Source organism: Castor canadensis, chromosome 12 (assembly GCF_047511655.1).
Source record: "Castor canadensis chromosome 12, mCasCan1.hap1v2, whole genome shotgun sequence".
Taxonomy (NCBI): domain Eukaryota; kingdom Metazoa; phylum Chordata; class Mammalia; order Rodentia; family Castoridae; genus Castor; species Castor canadensis.
This window is the reverse complement of record NC_133397.1, coordinates 70,445,828-70,466,589: the sequence shown is the minus strand read 5'-3', so window position 1 is coordinate 70,466,589 and position 20,762 is coordinate 70,445,828. Positions and strand designations below refer to the sequence as shown.

Here is a 20,762-nt window from a genome sequence, read left to right as displayed (position 1 = left end):
ACACCACCACTACTAAACAAAAATTATAAGGATAGTGTGGACAATTTTGTGTCAATGTTAGAAAATTAAATGAAAATGGCAAGTTCATAGAAGGCAACTTAACAGAACTGACTCAAAATGAAATAAAAAAGTTCCAATGTCTTTATGTTTTTAAACCTTTCCTTAAATAAATCCCCAGGTTCACATTGCTTTATCAGTGAATGCCTCCAAATCTTTAAAAAAATAAATAATACCTGTCTTATACATTCACTTCAAAAAAATAAAAAGAAGGAATAATTTCCAAATTATTTTTAAGAGAAACATAACTTTGATAACAATACCTTTGAAGGAAAATGAAAGAAATAAACCATATAATTATCTCCAGAAGTACAGAAAATATTTAATATAATTCTGTACTCATAATTTTAAAGCACACTCATAGGAAAGGAGTAATAGAACTGACTTGATATAATATTTTTAAGAAATCTAGAGCAAATAATATAATTAATGTTAAAATAGTGATTTTTTTTGGCTATGGGTGTGGGTCAAGTGGTAGAGCACCTGCCTAGCAAGCATAAGACCCTGAGTTGAGAAACCCCAGTACTACATAAATAAGTTAATTAATTAAATAGTGAATTTTCTTCACTGAGATCTGGAAATAACAGAAATTTCTATTAATACAATATTGTAGAGGCCCCAGACAAGCACAATAATGCAAGGGAAAAATATAAGATATAAAGATTAACAATGAAGAAATATAATTCTCATAATTTGTAGGCACATGATTGTCTACATTGAAAATCTCAAAGAATACAAAGCTTTAAAATTGCCAAGTAAATTTATTGAGGTCAACTGATCCAAAACACCAAGATATTAGACACAGAAACTAAGAAAACCCGGAGAAGTTATTCAAGTTCCAATAGACACTTTTCAAAAGTAAGTAATAGAAATATCCCAGAATTTCAAGTTTTTTGTGTACATGTACCAGTGAAGTAGCACTTAGTCAAAGGATATAAATAACATAAATTCCTCTATGTGAAACAGAGGCCAGTCTACACACTGATCCCTGCATCTCCTGGCCAGTGAGACATTCCCAAATGATGCTGACTGTGGGAGCCACTCACGAGTAATGAGTGGAAGAACTGGGGGGAACAAAGGTAGAAATTTTCTGATATGTGGCTCTATATGACCTGAGCATTCTGCTTCTGCCACAAGTTATGAATCAAGATTCAGCCCTAGTGTCTGGATTCACTTATAGTGGAACCTAAAAACAGGATAAGGGGAAATGGTGAACGTGTCCAGAGTCTATCATAGGAAAAGGGAGAAAGAGTAGAAAAGATAGCTCTTTGACCCTAGCTTCATATTTATACAGTGTCAAGTTTGAACTTCAAATATGGTCTGTAAATGAGGCTATGTACAGTTACAGAAAGATACTGACAATACTAACAGCAGGAGATTTTTCTCAATCTACTTCAAATTCATATCTTGTTCTTCGTCCAGCATTTCTACAATGCACCATTAATCAAAGTGTTCTATAAGTTTGGCAATTATCTTATAAAAACTAATTCTATGGATTAGACACGATATTCATATGCTAATGGTATCTTATGTTATGTGAATATTTAAAACTTTGTAGTACTCACTCCACATTATTTTGTTTCTCTCCTTCTTCCCTCTCCTGACTCTTTCTCCATCTTAAATAATTTTTGTCAAAACATGGAAGTGGTCAGGGCATCCAAGGTCAACCTTGGACAGGCTCTGGTTCTTCAATAGTCAAGTAAATTCTTGTACCAAGTGGGTGGAACATAGGGGATGATGGAGTCCTTGGCTTGTAAGGGGAAACTGATCCAGAGAGGCTGTCTTAATTTTGTAAACATGACCCAGTTTTAACCTCTAGGCTGTTGTTGCCCTGGGATGTTGGGGTGTGTTAAGAAGTTCAGAAGTTCTTTTATTGTGGCTGAGGATTTGGCACACAGAAGCTGCTGACTGCTGTCATGCGGGATGGTACATCTGTGTCTTAGAGAAAAAAGAGATTGGATATAGGACTCTGGTCTTGATATGGGACTTGCTGTTTGGATGTCTTCAATCCCAGGGCCACTACCAGTGCTGGGTTAACCAAATGAAGAACAAATTAACCACATGCTTTGTGCACAACTAAATTAAACATCATCTGAACCACTCCTCTAAGAAAAACAAGAAAGGATTTTATACTTATGAACTATTAAGAACTAGCTTTGCCACCTAAAGGTGGAAAAAAAGAACATATTTTCATTTCAGCTTGCATGTCTCTATCAACTTGAATGATTTTATTTTTATTATGAATCAAAGTAAGAATGCATCACAGTGATGGTGATAGAAGTGGTAAAAGCTCAGAACTGGCAAAAGCTTTAACCTGGTCTTAATAACCATTCCCTGGACTTGCCAGGGTACTCACCCCTCCTGAGCGGTTTTTCTGTCACGCACTCATTCCCTGTTTAACATCTCTACTTTATATTTACTATCATATCAGTAATCCTGTCTTTTCAAACTGTTGGTGTTCTGCTTGTAAATTCTAGTTATAATTTCCTCTGCACAATATTTTTTCAATGTTATACAGTGTATTTAGCATTTATGAAGCAATTCCCACAGATTTTTCTAACACATAAAATATACTTATGATCCTGAACTTATGTTAGTACTGTCCCCAGGATCTTTTACCAGAAGTTCAAGCATCTATTTGAAAGAAGTGGAATTTAAAAAAAAAATTCACACTATGCCAGCTAATTTAATCTTCCATGTACAGAGTGGAGAAAGGAACAACAACAATGAAAAAGAGAGCAGTGTGCTTGGTGTCCATTTGGCGCTTTTAATCCTACTCCCTCACATCAAACCTGGCATTCAGCACTTTGGAGAGTCCTTTATCCTTCAGTTGCAGCCCCTGCCTAGTGCTCAGGAAAACTAGTAGACATATTTCAGAGCATGCTTAGAGTTACGAGATAAAAGGAGGAGAGAGTACTAATGATCTGTTTCTTTTCTAAGGGGTAATCAGAAGGCAAAGGACAGGAAGCCTCCAGAACTCTATTTGTCCAAGAAAACTGTAGAAGAGCTTTCTATTGAAATTCAAAGAGCTATATGTAGAGATAAACTCTATATCTATATGTTATATCACTTGTTAATAAAGTCATCAGGTCTTTCCTGACTTACCTCCACCAGCTTGTTGGCATGTTCACGGAAAACCTGGGCATATTCTTTTACTTCCTTTTCATTCCCACTCTTTGCAGCTTCAATGAGAACCAGCAAAGGGACATTGGTTTCCAAGAAAGAATCAGATATGTGATCCATCACTGCTTTCCGAAGCTAAATTAAAACAAACACACAAAAAGACATACAATTAAGAAACAGAATTGTTGATCCTTTCTTAAACTAGTGTCCATAGCTCATTAGCATATAAATGATGTTCAGTTCTCTCTTTTTAATTTTCCCAGTGCTTATCACATCAATGAAAAACATAGTGGTAACTGGCCAAGGTCTGCCTATGAATTAGACGTATTACATGTCCACTTGAAAGCTGCATATATGGCTTTAATCAAAGGTCTGCTCTCATCCTTTATTGACCCTAATGTCTCTCTTTAGGGGATCTGAATCACTATATAGTACATGAACTCAGGCTCTTCAGAAAAGGAGAAATCTAGTCATCAACCAGTCACTGGGAAGAACTTAACTGAAATGCTGAGCCCCAAAGTCACTCCTGTCTAGTCTCCTGCTCTTTCTACACCTATTGTTTGTTCCACATGGAGATAAAAACAGGAAACATCTAACAATCTCAGAATTATTTCTGCCCAGGTGCTATGGAGATATAGTTGTTATGCTCCAGAAAATAATACAATTGTTCTTCAAGGTAAGTAAGAATAAACAAATCCAAATGTTCTAACAGTGCATAATTATATAATGTCTATTCCTAGCTGCATGAGAACAAAATAAAACTATCCTCAGGCAGTCCCCCAGTGCTGCTTATTCACAACTGTCAGAATGTACTACCAGATACAGAAGAAAATAAACACAAGACAGGGTGGTAAACAATCTGTATGTTTTCCAGGAGTATGCAGGCAAGGCCTTGCTAAGGTGGTAGACACATATTTGCTATTCATCAGAAAAAGGAACAATGGACAGATTTCAACTCCTTTATATCCTAAGGTCTTCATGTGTGTATGTATCAATTAGTTTGGTTTTATTCTCAATGGGGTTTGACAATTCACTATGTAAAATATAATAAAGGCCACGTAAAGTCAATATTACCTCATTACTCATTTGTCCAAAATGAATTAAATGAATGCCTGGGAACAATGTTGGTTATTGATGAGCACCCATTTTCGAGGTGTATGTGATATGCCAAACACTCAGCTATTATCTATGCACACTGTATCATTTGATCTCTAGAACACTATACATGGGAAGTATTCTTCAAATGAAGAAGCTGGGCTTAGACAAGTTAAATAACTTTCTTATAATCATAAGGTGTCAAGAGGCAGCACCTACAGCAAGAAGGCCTGAAGCAAAATGTGCAGTAAGCACATGAAACCAACCTCCCGTGCTCCGTTTAGGCCGGACTTCATCTAGAGAAGAAACTATCAGGAGGATTGTCACAAATGAACTTGACAGGGACAACAGAGCCAAAGGAGAAAACCCAATAAATTTATGGGGATGAGCCAGAGTATGTCACTAACGAAGACACCATATATTTTTAACTCACAGAAACAACCTAAGTGAGAGCTCTGTGAAGCTAGAAAAGCCATCTGCATCACATTTCTTTCTTTCTTTCTTTCTTTCTTTCTTTCTTTTTGGTGGCACTGGGGTTTGAACTCAAGGCCTTATGCTTGCTATGCAGATGCTCTTATCACTTGAGCCACTCCACCACCAGCACATTTCTTTCTAAACCTTCTGGAAGATTATGACCAGAAAAGTAAGCCACTTAAGAGTAATGAGGTCAGGTCTCATACAAAGTTATAAGAAAAATAAGAATAAGAAAAATTATTATCCCTATACAAACTGAAAGCATACCAGAAAGATGTAAATATAAAAAACTATAACCTACTATTTCAAATTAATTAAAAGACTTTAAAGAAATGATATAAGATATGATATAGCAACACAAATTATAGTAGGAAATAACTAAGAACTAGGTCCTCAGAATCAATAAATAACTATAAATAAAACAATAATCATATGAAAAAGACTAGACAAAAATTAATAAACACAAAAGCACAAGTGGTAAGAAAAACAAAAGGAGCAAAGAAGAAAGTTTTGTGCAAGGCCCTGAGTTTAAACCCCAGTCCCACTAAAAAAATTTTTTTAATTAAAAAAGAGTTCTGAAAGAGCAACTATACCTGGAAAAGTGACCCATAATTATCAACCAAGACATATTCCCATAAAACTACTAGATGCTAAAGAAAAATGGTAGCTGGGCATAGTAGCTAATGCTTATAATCCTCTGTACTGGAGAGACAGAGATTGGAAAGATCACCATTCTGGACAGTCCTGGGGGAAAAGTTAGGGAGACTCCATCTCAACTTATAATAGTTGGATGCAATGCGATGTTATGCATAGGCATAAACAGGAAGATGGTGACCCAGGCGGCAAGACCCTATTTATTAAAAACAATAAAAGCAAAAAGGGCTGGGGGCATGGCTCAAGTGGTAGAGCCCCTGCCTGGCAAGCCCAAGGCCCTGAGTACAAACCCCAATACAGAGAGAGAGAGAGAGAATGATTTATAAAGGAAAAGAATTTCAATAGCAAAGCTTTATGACAAAAGTAAATAGAATACTGTATTTAGGACACTTAACAAGAGAGTATGAGAGCTAAGATTTTTATAACTAGTCAAACTAACCTTCAAGTATATAAGGCATATAAAAAGTCTGAGCAACATAAAAGAAACAAAGGAACATTGTTCTCATGAGCCTTTCTTAGGTACTTCTAGTGCATGAGCTTTAACAACCAAAGTTAACTAGAAAAACATGAACACAAGAACTGGCCATGAAAACTATGTATATACTAATTTGAAGAACTAAGAATAAATGATGATTATATCCAAAAGAGTACAGCATTAATGTTTGTATGCTCTGACAGTGAAGGTATACTACAACATTGTCAAAATCAAAGAGGAATGAGAATATAATAATATTCTAAGTGTTTTTGATAACTTTTGTAGTGGTAATATAAAGATGATTATTTTTACATTAAAGGTAAAATAAAGCAAATGATTAATTATGAGGTTTTGATTCATCATATTCAGAGTCCTTGTTAACCAGGGGTGTTGGTGAGGAGGAAATAAGACATTATATAAAAGAGAAAATGAAAAAACCCTACAATTTTATATCTGAATTCTTGAAGTATAATTGACAAAATTTTATGCTTAATGGTAGAATGCTTGCCTAATGTGCAAGGTCCTGAATTTGATCACCAACATGAGAGAGAGAGACAGAGAGAGAGAGAGAGAGACAGAGAGACAGAGAAAGATAAAGTGCTCAACTAATATGATAATTTGGTAGATATACCCTGTGCAATGATTACCATAACTGAATTAATTAACACATTCTTTATCTAATAGAATTAACTTTTTCTTCCTCTTCTTTGGTGAAAATGCTTAAAATCTATTCTCTTAGAAAATGTCCAGTATATGATACAGTATTATTAGTGACAGTCACCATGCTGTACATCAGATACTCAGAACTCATTATCTTATAACTAAAAATTTATATCCTTAAATCTTCCCACCACTCTGAACCCCCAGCCTCTGGAAACCTTGGCTTTATTCTATTTTTAAGAGTTCAGAAACAATCAAACATGATGGCAGATTGTTGACATCCTATAGCCTAGTGGTAACAAATTACCCTGAAAAAGGAAGATCAGGGGACCCCAAAAGGTACCCATGGGGTCCTATAACCAGCAAGAAGCTAAGCCCTCTCTGAATCCACAAATAGAGAAGCAACTAACCATGAGAAGAATGGGAAAAACAACTCACAGCTCAACACTCCCAACCACCCACCCCTGAAGTCTCTGCATGGCTCCAGGCTCCATTATTGGCACTCAGCAATAAGTCTTGCTTCCTGGCACACAGGAACTTGGAGCTCCACATTACCCATACTACACAACCTGATACCTTCACCCTGGAATGCTAGGGAAACTGGTGCCCCTGTATAAGCAGGACCCATGGCTCCCACTGCTTCACAGGTAACAGAAGGTCCAAGCCAGCAGGCTTGGTTCCCTTGTGCCAGCAGCAACGTCACTGTACTGCACTCTCAGAAGCCCACACAGGCACTGAGGTCCTAGAATTCCCATTGCCCACAGGCTTGGTGCCCCCATCCCTGCAGCAGCTGCCATAGCTCTTGATAGCCTGTGCCTACAAGTAGACCCCAGGGCTTCCACTACTTGAAGGCTTGGTTCCCCTATGCCTCCAACACTACTGTGCTGTGCTCCTGGAGCCCATTCCTGGAAAGCAGGCCCCAGAACTCAGGCTGCCTGAAAGCTAGGTTCCCCTGTGCCTGAATCAGCTGCAGTGGCTCCTGGTAACCCATGCTAGTGAGCAGGCCCCAGAGCTCCCACTGCCCATTGGCTTGGCTCCCCTGCACCTGCAGCAGCTGCCATAGCTACTGGTAGCCAACACTTCCCACCTTGCCTGCCTATAAGAGAGTCCAGTCTTCCCTGTCTAAGAGCTAGAACCCTAGCTCCCCCACTGAGTGGCAATCTGCTATTCTGCACCTGACAGGAGGCTGGCCTCCCAAGGTGCACAGAGACCCAGCTCTCCCCATTGTTCCTGACAGCCAGAGGGCCCTCACTCCCCCATTATAGAGTGAGAATGCCAGAATCCCCACTGAGGGGAAGAAAGGTGTAACTGATACTCTGCAGGTGATACCAGAGGCCCAGTGCTTCACATTGTGCCTCCCTGCAGGAGAGTTCCATCTCTCCCATCCAAGAGCTGGAATCCCAGCTTGTCCATTGAGTGGCAATTGGCTACTTTGCTGGTGGTAGGAGGCCTGCCTCCCACCATGCACAGAGACCCAATGTTCCCCACTGTGACTGTAGGAGAGCCCTCTTGCCCCCACCAAAGAGTGGGAATTCCAGTCCCCTTGCTGAGGGGAGAAAAGAGGAAATCTGCACCACAACAAGAACCCTGAAAGGGGTAACATTTCCAGCAGACTCCTCCCTGAGGAAAACTGCTGGAACTCCAGAAAAAAAAAAAATCTCATAATCCCAACTACAGAGGCACTAGGGATTAAAACCCTAATCAAAAACAACTCCAGATGCATAAATCTCAATGCAGAATGAAACAGCAAGACAACTGCTCTCTGTTAAAATCCAATTCCACCACTAAGGATCTAAGCACCTCATAGAGAAAGAGCAATCAAATAATGAATTCCAAAAGAACAATAGTAAAAATGATTAACAACCACAAAGAAGTAACACAAAAGTTAGTATTTGACATGAAAGAGAATGCGAATAAGCAATTCAATGAGCTCAAAGAGAATACAAACAAACACATGAATGAAATTAAGAAGACTATCCAGAATATGAAAGGAAATCAATAAAGATATGGAAACCCTAAAAAATAATCAATCCAAAACACACAACTCAATATCCCAACTAAAAATCTCAATCAAGAGCTTGGCAAACAGAGTGGAGAAAATTGAAATTGAGTATCAAAAATGGAAGATGCCAGGTGTGGTGGTGCGTGCCTATAGTCCTAGCTACTCGGGAGGCTGAGGCAGGAGGATCACCTGAGTCCAGGAGTTCTGGGCTGCAGTGCACTATGCCGATGGGGTGTCTGCACTAAGTTTGGCATCAATATGGTGACCTCCCGGGAGCAGGGGACCACCAGGTTGCCTAAGGAGGGGTGAACCGGCCCAGGTCGGAAACGGAGCAGGTCAAAACTCCTGTGCTGATCAGAAATGGAAGATGAAGTAGAGGAATTAGATCAAACAGTAAAAGATCATGAAGGAACGATTAAAAAAAATACGAATGAAACATGCAAGATAGAAAAGACCAAACCTATGAATCATGGGTATAGAAGAAGGAGAGGAGATACAAACTAAAGACATTGACAACCTATTGAAAAGAATAATAGCTGAAAACTTCCCTAACCTCAAGAAAGAGATAGTTACCCAGGTGCAGGAAGCTTATAGAACACCAACTGTCAGGACCAAAAAAGAAACACCCCCAGACACATCATAATCAAAACATTCAGCACACAGAACAAAGAAAGAATTCTGAAAGCTGCAAAAGAGAAAAAGACAAGTCACTTATGAAGGCAAACCCATTAGAATAACAGCAGATTTCTCAACTCAAACTCTAAACACAAGAAGGTCATGGAAAGACATAATTCACGCCCTGAAAGAAAGCAACCACCAACCTAGACTAGTCTATCTAGCAAAACTATCCTTCCTAATAGAAGGAGAAATTAAAACCTTCCACAACGATGAAAAACTAAAGGAATTTGTGACTAACAAGCCAGCACTACAGAAGATACTTAAAGGCCTGTTACATATAGAAGAAACTAGGGTGAGACAGGAAGACTCAAGAAAGAATATACCATTTTGAGCAAGCAGACCAGTAAATAAGGAATAGGTAAAGCTAAATGACAGGGGAATAAAATTGACTGTAAACAACAGGCACCTCTCAATATTAACACTGAATGTGAATGGCCCAATCAAAAGACATAGAATAGCAAACTGGGTTAAAAAACAAGATATGTTGCTTACAATAAACTCATCTCACTGAAGAAAACAAACACTAGCTTAGAGACAAAGGGTGGAAAAAAGTTTTCTAAGCAAATTGACTCCATAAACAGGCAGAAGTTTCCATACTCCTATCTGACAAAGTAGACTTCAGACTACAATCAATCAGAAGAGATAATGAAGGTCACTTCATATTAACGAAAGGAACAAGTATTCGAGAGGTAAGATCAATTCTTAACATATATGCACCAAACACAGGGGCACCCATCTATATTTAAAAAACTCTAATGGCCCTAAAAGCACAGGTAGACCCTAACACAGTGATAGTGGGAGACCTAAATAACCCACTGTCACCAATAGATAGGTTATCCAGGCAAAATATCAACAGAAAAAATTCAGAGCTAGTCCTCACATTAAAACAAATAGACATGATTGATATCTGCAGAGTATTTCACCCAACAACCAGGCAATACACATTCTTTTCCGCAGCTCATGGAACTTTCTCCAAAATAGATTGTATTTTAGGACACAAAGCAAGTCTCAACAAATTCAAGCAAATCCAAATAACCCCCTGCATCATATCAGATCACAACAGAATAAAACTAGACCTCTACAACAAAAGAAACAATGGAAAATATTCAAACACACAGTGCTAAAAAACCAATGGGTGACTGAAGAAATAGGGAAGATATCAAAAAGTTCCTAGAATCCAATGAAAATTAAAATACAACCTACCAGAATCTGTGGGACACAGCAAAGGCCATGCTAAGGAGAAAGTTTATAGCTATAAGTGCCTACACTAAAACACAGTGACCTCTCAAATAAACAATTTAATGATGCATCTTAAGCTACTAGATAAACAAGAACAAACCAAACCCAAAGCCAGCAGATGGAGAGAAATAATAAGGATCAGGGCCAACATCAATGAGATTGAGACCAAACAAACTACATGAACAGTCATACAAAAAATTTGTTCTTTGGAAAGATTAACAAGATCGACAAACCCTTAGCTAACATGACAAAACAAAGGAGGGAGAAGACCCAAATTAATAAAATCAGAGATAAAAAGGGGACATAACTGCAAATACTAATGAAATCCAGAGAATCATTAGAGAGTATTTTGAAAACTTATACTCAAGTAAATTGGAAAATCTAGATGAAATGGATAAATTCCTAGATGCATGTAGCCAATCAAAATTGAACCAAGAAGATATTAAACATCTAAATAGTCCTATTACCTCCAATAAAATTAAAGCAGTAATAAAAAGTCTCCCTACAAAGAAGAGCCCAGGACCTGATGGATTCATGGCCAAATTTTACCAAACCTTTAAAGAAGAACTAACACCAATACTCCTCAAACTTTTCCAGGAATATAAAGGGAAGGAACACTACCAAACTCACTCTATGAAGCTAGCATTATACTCACTCCAAAACCCAATAAAGATATAACCAGAAAAGAGAAATATAAAAAATGTTTTTAATGAATAAAGATGCAAATATTCTCAACAAAATATTGGCAACAGAATTCAACACTTCAAAATGTTCATAAACCACAACAAAGTCAGTTTCATTCCAGGGATGCAAGGATGTTTCAACATATGTAAATCCATAAATGTAATACAGCATATAAACAGAAGCAAAGGCAAAAACACATGATCCTCTCAATAGTCACAGAAAAAGCCTTTGACAAAATGCAACATCCTTTTGTGATAAAAGCTCTGAAGAAACTAGGAATAGAAGGAACATTCCTCAACACAATAAAGGTTACATATGACAAACCTACAGCCAACATCATACTAAATGGAGAACAACTGAAACCATTCCTCTTAAAGTCAGGAATGAGACAGTGTTGTCACTTCTTCCACTCCTATTCAATATAGTTTTGGAATTCCTAGCCAGAGCAATAAGACAAGAGCATGAAATAAAAGGGATTCAAATAGGGAAGGAAGAAGTCAAACTATCCCTATCTGCAGATGACATGACCCTATACCTAAGAGCCCCCAAAACTCTACCAAGAAACTATTAGAAATCATAAACTCTCTTAGCAAAGTAACAGGATACAAAATTAACATAGAGAAGTCAGTAGCTTTTCTGTATACCAGCAATGAACAGACTGAGAAAGAAATCAGGTAAACAATCCCATATATAATAGCCTCAAAAACAATAAAGTACCTTGGAATAAATTTAACAAAAGAAACCAAAGACTTTTTTAATGAAAACTATAAACCACTAAGACAGAAATCAAAGTAGACATCAGAAGATGGAAAGAACTTCCTTGCTCATAGATTGGTAGAATCAACATTGTGAAAATGGCCATACTACCAAAAGGAATCTACATGTTAAATGCAATCCCTACCAAAATTTCAATGACATCCTTCACAGAAATAGAAAAAGCAGTCATGAAATAAATACAGAAACACAAAAGACCTCGAATAGCCAAAGCAATTATCAGCCAATGCTGGAGGGATCACAATACTTGATTTCAAACTATACTACAGAGCTATAACAATAAAAACAGCATGGTATTGGCACAAAAACAGACAGGAAGACTAATGGATCAGAATAGAAGATCCAGACATAAACTCACACATCTGTAGCCATTTGATCTTCTATAAAGGAGCCCAAAACACATAATGGAGAAAGGACAGCCTCTTCAATAAATGCTGCTGGGAAAACTGGTTATCTACATGTAGAAGATTGAAACCAGATCCCCGTCTTTCACCTCAAAAGTGGATCAAAGACCTGAAACTTTGAAACAATGCCAGGAAGCAATAAGAACAGATAGGTATAGGGAATAACTTCCTAAACAGAACTTAAAGGCTCAGCATCTAAGAGAAACAATGAACAAATGGGACTGCAACAAACTAAAGAGCTTCTTTCTGCACAGCAAAGGTAACAGTCACAAAACTCAAGAGATAGCACACAGAATGGGAGACAATCTCTGCCAGCTTCTCATCTGATATGGGTCTAATATCCAGAATCTACAGAGAACTCAAAAACTCAGCCCCCAAAGAATTAAGACTACAATGAAGAAATGGGTACATGAATTAAACAGGGAATTATCAAAGGAAGGGGTACAAATGGCCAGTAAATACACGAAGAAGGGTTTAATGTCCCTGGTTATAAAAGAAACGCAAATCAAAACAACACTTAGATTTCATCTCACTCCAGTTAGAATGGCCATAAGTAAGGGTAATAACAAGAAAAAATGCTGGCAAGGATGTGGCAAAACAGGAATTTGGGAATGCAAATTCCCAACCACTATGGAAAGCAGCATGGAGATTCCTCAAAAACTAGAGATAGAACTGTTGTTTATGATCCAGTGATACCACTCCTGGGCATCTACCTAAAGGAGCATAAAACAGGATACAGTAGAGATACCTGTACACCGATGTTCATCACCACACTATTCATAATAGCCAAGCTCTGGAAACAACCCAGACACCCTAAAACTGAAAAATGAACCATTATATTGTGATACATATACACAATGGAGTACTATTCAGCCACAAGGAATAATTAATTACATGGGGTTTGAATATAAATGAATTCAATTGGAGGACTTCATATTAAGTGAAGTTGGACAGGATCAGAAATACAAAAGACATGTTTTCCCTCATTTGAGGAAGATAGATCCAAAGAAAAACATTTTACAAAAATAAGCATGATAACATACAAACTCAACTGTAGAACATATTTATAATCACGGACTACTCTATGGAACTCGGGGAAAGAGGGAAAGGAAAAGAGAATGAGAGCATCGGTAATATCACATAACATCAGATGTGAAGGTAGAGGATATAAGAATGTGTAGTGAAAGCTGTTGAAAAATGGGGGTGGTAGGTAAAGTGGTAAGGGAGAGTAATGGAAGGGGTTGAACAGACCAAAGTAAAGCACAACCACACTGGGCATGCATTGAGACACCCCTTTGAACATCAACTTAAATATTAATAATGAAAAAACAGGAATATAAAATACATACAGTATGTGGAGGTGGTACTAATGGGAGGGGGGAGGGTGAAGGAAGGAGATTAAGGTGATGGTATATGGTAGATGGGCTTCATATACTATATGAAATAGAACTAAGAAACCTCTTTCAATTGCTTTAAGTGGAGTGGAGAGGGGGCTGAGGGGAAGAGACGATGGGGGCAATTTAACTAATATACAATATAAGACTATTCAGAATTGTCACTATGAACCCTTCCATATAATATTTATGTAAAAAAAGGAGTTCAACTGTTTGCTTTTAGTTCCACATATGAGTGATGCCACACAGTGTTTGCCTCTCTTTGCATAACGCCATCTAGGTCCATCTGTGTTGTCACAAATGGCAGGATTTCCTTAGCAAATAGTATCCCAATCTGTGTTTATAAATATACTATATGTGTGTGTTTCATTTATCTATGCATCTGTCAGTAGACACAGGTTGTCGTCATATCTTGGCTATTGTGAATAATGCTGCAATAAAAATGAGAGTACAAATGTATCTCTGAGCTACTGATTTTGCTTTTTTGTATATATAACTAGAAATGATATTGCTGAATTATATAATAGTTCTTAATTTTTTGAGAAACATCCATTTTTTCTTCTATGATAACTGAGTTTTGCTTTTCTCCAATCTTGCTGCATTTGAACACAGGGGATTTAAAATGGAAAATGTACACTCCTATATACTTTCACAGTTCTATCTAATGAAAAAGTCTGGAAACAATGGACAGACAATAAACATCTTGGAAAACAATTTTACACTAAAAGAAACCAGAAGTTCTTGGAGAAATGTCTGATTGTAGGTACTCTGCAGCTAGAAATATACCGAACTAGCTTGTCATATCAGGTAGCAAAGAACTAGCAATGATTTCTAGGGTTATGTGAAAATAATTCAGGAGGTTCCTACTAGCCAGAGTTGAGACAATTTGAAACTGACACAGGATAAAAAGTTTCAGTGGATTGAAATTCATTAAATATTACTAAATTCATAAGTTTATAATGATTGAAAAAGAAAAAGAGGAAAAAATTAATTGGTCACCTTCAGAGGATGACAAGTGACAAAAAAAACCCAAGTCATTTATCTGAAAAGAATGAAGAACATGGCTTGCCTTTTCCATCTAAACTGGAATTCTGGATAAGGACAGGATATTTTTATAAACTTACTCTGTTGAATAGGTGAAAAAAGATAAAATTATAGTATCACCATTTTGCAACACCTAATGAAATACTAAAGTGGTCAAAAACACCATAAAAATGAGACAGCAAGATGTGTGACTTCTGATGAAAGAATACAATCTCAACTATGGCCTCATCAAAAAGGATCAAAATTGAAATTGGTAGAGGCCCTGAATGCCCCTAGTGATTTGTAGAAAATACATAAGGCAGAATAACATATGGAACTATACCAAGCATGTCCAATTGGCAAAATCCAAACTGTAAAAAACTTACAAACAACCTGGGGTCTTCAAAATATAGATTATTAGCTACATAATGAGATTTAGAGGGACTAAAAGACATATCCTGCAGTGTAAGCAAAACTAAGCTGTATCAACTAAAGATATGCATTTGGGCAATAAAACCACAAAGAAACATAAAGAAGTGATTATTTTAAAAGCCAGGATTCTGGTTACTGTTTGAGAGAGAAAGAGGGCATGTGGAGGGGCTACAGGGAAAGCAGGCAAAATTCCATTTCTTGACCTGGGTGTGATTCCAAGAGTGTTTGCATAATAATAATTCAATAAATTATATATTATTGCATCTGGATTCTTACATCTGAGTTTTATTTTATAATAAAAAGTTAAAAAAAAAGTAAACATTTCTTATACTCCTTTGTGCTCTTTTCCATTTCTATCTCAGTGAAGTACGCATGACTACTAATGTGACCTGGGATCCCCTCCCCCTTGCCAATATGGGTCCTGAATGCACAAAGGAGTGCTACCCAATGTTCTGCTACTGCCCCAGAATTGCTACTGAGAAATGCCATTCTATTGTGTTAGGGCCTTTGAACATGTTGGGGTGTGTTAACTACAGAGTTTGGCTTACACTAATTTAACTAGAGCACCCTGAAATAGAGTTTCTTTTTATTTTCTCCTCCTAACTCTGCCCTCTGTCAGCCTGCCTCTCCACTCTTAGCTCCTTTCTACTTAAAGTGTAGTCCTCAGGTCAGCATCATTGCCATGTCCTGGGGTCTCTCAGAAATGCAAACCTGGGCCAGGTTCAGTGGCTCATGCCTGTAATCCCAGCTATGTGGGAGACAGAAATAGGAGGATTGCAGTTCAAAGTCAACCTAGGCAAAAAGTTATCAAGACTGTATCTCAAAGAATAAACTCAGTGTGTTGGTACAAGGGAGGCAGGTCCAGGCTAAAGTGTGAGATCCTATTTGAAAAGTAACTAAACTCAAAAAGGGATGGGAGCATGGCTCAAGTGGTAGAGTATGTGCCTAGTAAGCACAAGGCCCTGAATTCAAACCTTAATACCCCCCACAACCAAAAAAAAATGTAAATCAATCCCCCACCTCAGATCTGCATTTTCAACAGAACATATTTTTTAATGAGATGCTTAGGTGATTTAGAGTGACACTTTCCTAGAAGACTATTATATCTGTCAAATTCACAGTCTCAAGCACTAGAAACTAATTCTGGATAATTTAAGTAGAAATTGAGTGTGCTGTGTACTGATAATTCACAGAATAGACAGAGTTGAAAAATTGTAGGACACCCTGTGTCTTTAAGACAGTGTCGTTGGATTCAGTCTTCGGCAGGTACAGTTGATTTTCATCTAGGTGGAATACAGACCCAGACTCTGGTGATGTGTTTCTAGCACGTTGCAAGGGTGCAGGGGGAGGTACTGCGACCAAAGTGTCTTTGGAAAGCAAGGCTTCTGACCACTTTAGCTTCTTATACTAAGACTCTTAAATGAGAAATCTCCCCAAACACATAAAAGGTATTCAAATACTGACTCTAAAAGAAAAAAAAATAGCTAAGAAAGAACAGATCTAGACATCCATGATGTTGGACACATGTAATATCAGCTACTCAGGAGGCTGACGCAGGAGTTTGAAGCCAATCTGGGCAACACAGCATGACCTCATCTCAAGAAAAGAAAAAAAGAAAGAAAGAAAAAAGAAGGGAAAGAAGAAAGAACAGATCTGGCAAAATAATTCAGAGATTTATTCACTAGTGGTAGAGAAAAAGTAGAAATAATAGAGATATATTTATAAGAAATAACAAAATGGTGAGGAGTTGTTTATAAGGAACAAGACCAGAAATGATGAATTAAGACAAGAGTGGCAAGAATGCTACAACTTTTCTTTTCAAAGTTACACCAGACATGATTAACCATAATATTCTTTCATGCTAAGTTCAGATATGACTTCATAATCCTTCTTAGCACAGTGCTCCAGGCAGCTCCTGCTAATTAACCCTATTTTTCCTGAAGGATGAACCTTGCTTTCTTTGCTGAACTTCTGGTGCTGTGGAAGCTTTCAGCATGCCAGTCTTTAGACAGGATTGTCCACAAGACATCTGAGAAACCTGGTGCCATCTTGACTTTAAGAAATAAAGTAAATGCCCAATTATAGACTGGGTTGATCATAGTTAACAAATACCTGGCCATTTAACATCTATCCTGTCACTTAGATGTTTAGGAAAATCCTGTTAAGAATAATACCATTAACTTTTTAAAGACTATGGTGTAAGACATAATGAACAAGGTCAAATTTAGGCAAGAGGATGATTTCAAATAGACTCTAAATCTGAATTCTTAAATCTTTCCATGAGTGCTCCAGGCTTTTCATGACTACTAACATATTTTACCATATTTCCTTAAGCTCTGTGGTATAATTATTATTAAAAATGAAAAATCAACAAGGTGACTGGGCCAGCAGCCATCCAGCCTAGGGGGTTTGACAGGAATTGAGCCTCATTAAGTCAAGCAAATCTTAGCCACTCTGAAGGTCAATTAAGGTAATCAGCCAGTACAGTAATCCACCAAAACCACTTTAATAAGGTAAGGTGCCACAAATGCACACTGTCCCCTGGTAATGAAGGCATGATTCACTGTTCAGACTGAGGTTGGGGCAGGTGGAGGAGGGAACATCTATGAACTCAAGGGAAAGCATTTAGAGAATAATCACCATTTCTGCTTTATTTTTCTTCTTTTTAAGGAAACACAAAATTCTTTGGTCATTATCTTGATCATACTAACCATCTTCCATGAAGCAAAATCATTTTAATTGGAATACATAGCATCTTTCCTTAATGGGACCGATTACTTCTCAAAAAGAATAGTCCATCAAGGCTGATGTTTTTCTCCTCTTACCCCATCCATCCTTCACCAAATTCTGGCTCTGTTGGATCAGTTAAAGTAAAATCTCATTATTAGCAACACTTAAGTGCAAACACTTGGTTTAGTTTAACCAGATCAACAGTCCATGTCCTGTGGAGTTTTCTTCTAGGAGTGCTAACACAGTCAGAATAAAAGATAAGACTATGTCTCTTTGATGGAATAAAAAGTACTAAGGCAAACTCAGATAATTATGTATTTGCTCCATTAATGGCACCATCCATGACTTCTTCCTGTAATGCTGTTGTGTGTGTAGTGCTTGCCTTCTATGACTCTGGGCTTGGCTATGTGGCACACCTACATCCAACAAATGCTGGTCACTATGCTGAATGCAAGCATTTAAAATATCTATTCACCACTGTCTTGTTGGGTCTTGCTCTCTGCCGTCCCCTGCAGAAGCAGATGACCGGGCTAGACTGCTTGTCTTTGGAGAAGGCAAACAAACATTTTGAACAGATCTGATTTCTATCAGTCATTCCTGCCAAGACATTCTAGACCACTTCAGAGCAACTGACACCAGTCACACGAAAAGACTGGGCTAAAGTAAACCCTGCAAACAAATGAGCAATAAATGCATGCCCCTGAGATGCTGTGTCACTACACTATAGTGACAAAAGATGGTTGATAATATGTGTGTTTTATTAGAATAAGTTCTTGTGCTCACTAAGGTACATTTTGAAGAGGTAAAGGAGACTTTTTGGTCGCTCTGGAGGGCCTTGCCCTTGCTAGGTAGGTGCTCGACTACTTAAACCATTCTGCAAGCCCTTTTTGCTCTGTTATTTTTGAAATGGGGTCTCACTTTATGCCAGGACCTTCCTGGACCTTGATCCTTCTAATTGTGCTTTCCTGCAGAGCTGAAATGACAGGCATGTACCACTGTGCCCAGTCATATGTTGAAATTGAATCTTGCAAACTTTTTGTCTGGCTAGCCTCAAACTGGGATCCTCCCAGTTTGTTTGGCTAGCTTCAAACTGTAATCCTCCCAGGATTACAGGTTTGAGCCACCACAACCAGTGAAAGAGACATATCAGAAATAAATTTCTGATCAATCAGTTGACTAACTTGAAATCACTTCAATATAATACTATTGCCAAAAGCACCAAATTACCAATAGTTTTTTTCATGTATTTCAATATACAGCCATGAGCCATATTTAAAAATATCACAGCTGTAATTTCTTCTTTTCCTAGGATAGTAAATTATTTAGTTAAAAAGTTATACTAAACAGAAAAGTCATGGGGATTAGGATATGGTTGATAAGTGCTCAGCCTGAAGGACAGTAGCAGGTGCTTAGCTCCTTCTGTTGATCTCATTTTCTGCCCCAGCACACACAGGTCTGTGTCACAATGCTCTTTCCTCTACATGACAGGCAAGAGCAATTGTTTTCATGAGAAGAGGCAGTGAAAAGTAGCCTTGGGGTCCATGGTAGTGCTGGGATCACTGAGGCTCTCCTGATGGTCTCAATCCAGCAGCTATAGCAGCTTGGCTTGGTTCTGGCAAAAACATTAGCAAAGAATGGAGCCCACAATTTCTGAGTGCAGTATAAGGAAGTGTGGGCTGGAGGGTGTATGGAAAGGTAGAAGCCAAGGACAGGCATGGTGGCTCAAGCCTGTAATCCTAGCTACTCAGGAGGAGAGATCAGGATTGTGGTTCACTACCAGCCTGGGCAAATAGTTTGTGAGAGCCCATCTCAACCAATGGCTGGGAGTAGTGGTATGTGCTTGTTATCCCAGCTATGTGGATAAGTACTGATAGGAGGACTGAGGTCCCTGCTGGTCTGGGTATAAAGCAAAACCCTATCTCAAAATTAGCCAGCACAAAAAGGGCTGGTGGATTGGCTCAAGTGGTAGAGTGCCTACTTAGCAAATAGGAGACCCTGAGTACAAACCCCAGTACCACAAAAAAAAAAAAAAAAGGAAAAAAGAAAGTAGAGGAGATGCTGAGCGCAGCAATGGGACATGAAGAGGTGGTGAGAGCAAGGAGGAAAGGACGGGAGATGATTACTATTTCATATTAACAATCTTCAATTAGAGATTATTTTGTGCCACTTCTAAATGATGAGAATAACTCATTTTTCTCAAAAGAGCTGCATACTCTTTTCTCCATTTCATAGGTGAGGAAATTGAAGCAACAGAATTAAACTACTTGATAATATTCACATAGTTAGTAAGCAGCAGAATCAGAATTTGAATCAAGCTCTTCTGTCCCGAGTTCATGCCTTAAACCTCTAACATGCACAAGCTCTTCTATGTCTACTTAGAAACATAAAACATATTATCAACCAAAAGCAATGCTTTATATGATGGTGGTAAAGAAAGTTCCAAGAACAAATGTAATTCCTGAATGATAAGTAAGGTACAGAAAAGATTCTGGAAGCTTCCTTCCCATCCATCCCTAAGATAGTAAAACCAAAAGGAAATCAAAGATCCCACCAAGGAGAGAAATGAATCCTCACTCCAGGAGTAAAAGAGGACCTACTAGAAATTCACTATAAAACTCCATGATATCATAGGGCTTTAGGAGTCTGGAAAAATGGAGGCTCATAATTTAGGATATGTTTACCATAAAAAATGCATTGCTAGTTTGTACAAACAAAACTTCCATATCCACAGGCTCAGCATCCAAGGATTCAGTGAAACTCTGATTGTAAATGCTTTTTAAAAATTGCTTCTATACTGATTATGTACAGACTTTCTAAAATCATTATTTCCTAAAGAATGTAGTATAACAACTGTTTATATTGCA

General features: G+C 37.9%; 1 protein-coding gene across 5 annotated transcripts in view; it reads right to left on the bottom strand.

The window, feature by feature from the left end:
* The window catches only part of Ctnna2 (catenin alpha 2), a 1,077,131-nt gene that overhangs the window by 233,487 nt on the left and 822,882 nt on the right, over positions 1-20,762 (bottom strand). For all 5 annotated transcript variants that reach the window (XM_074050079.1, XM_074050084.1, XM_074050081.1 and 2 more), the window contains one exon: positions 3,163-3,315. In XM_074050079.1, the coding sequence (XP_073906180.1) occupies positions 3,163-3,315 (153 nt within the window). The remainder of the gene's footprint in view (positions 1-3,162; positions 3,316-20,762) is intronic.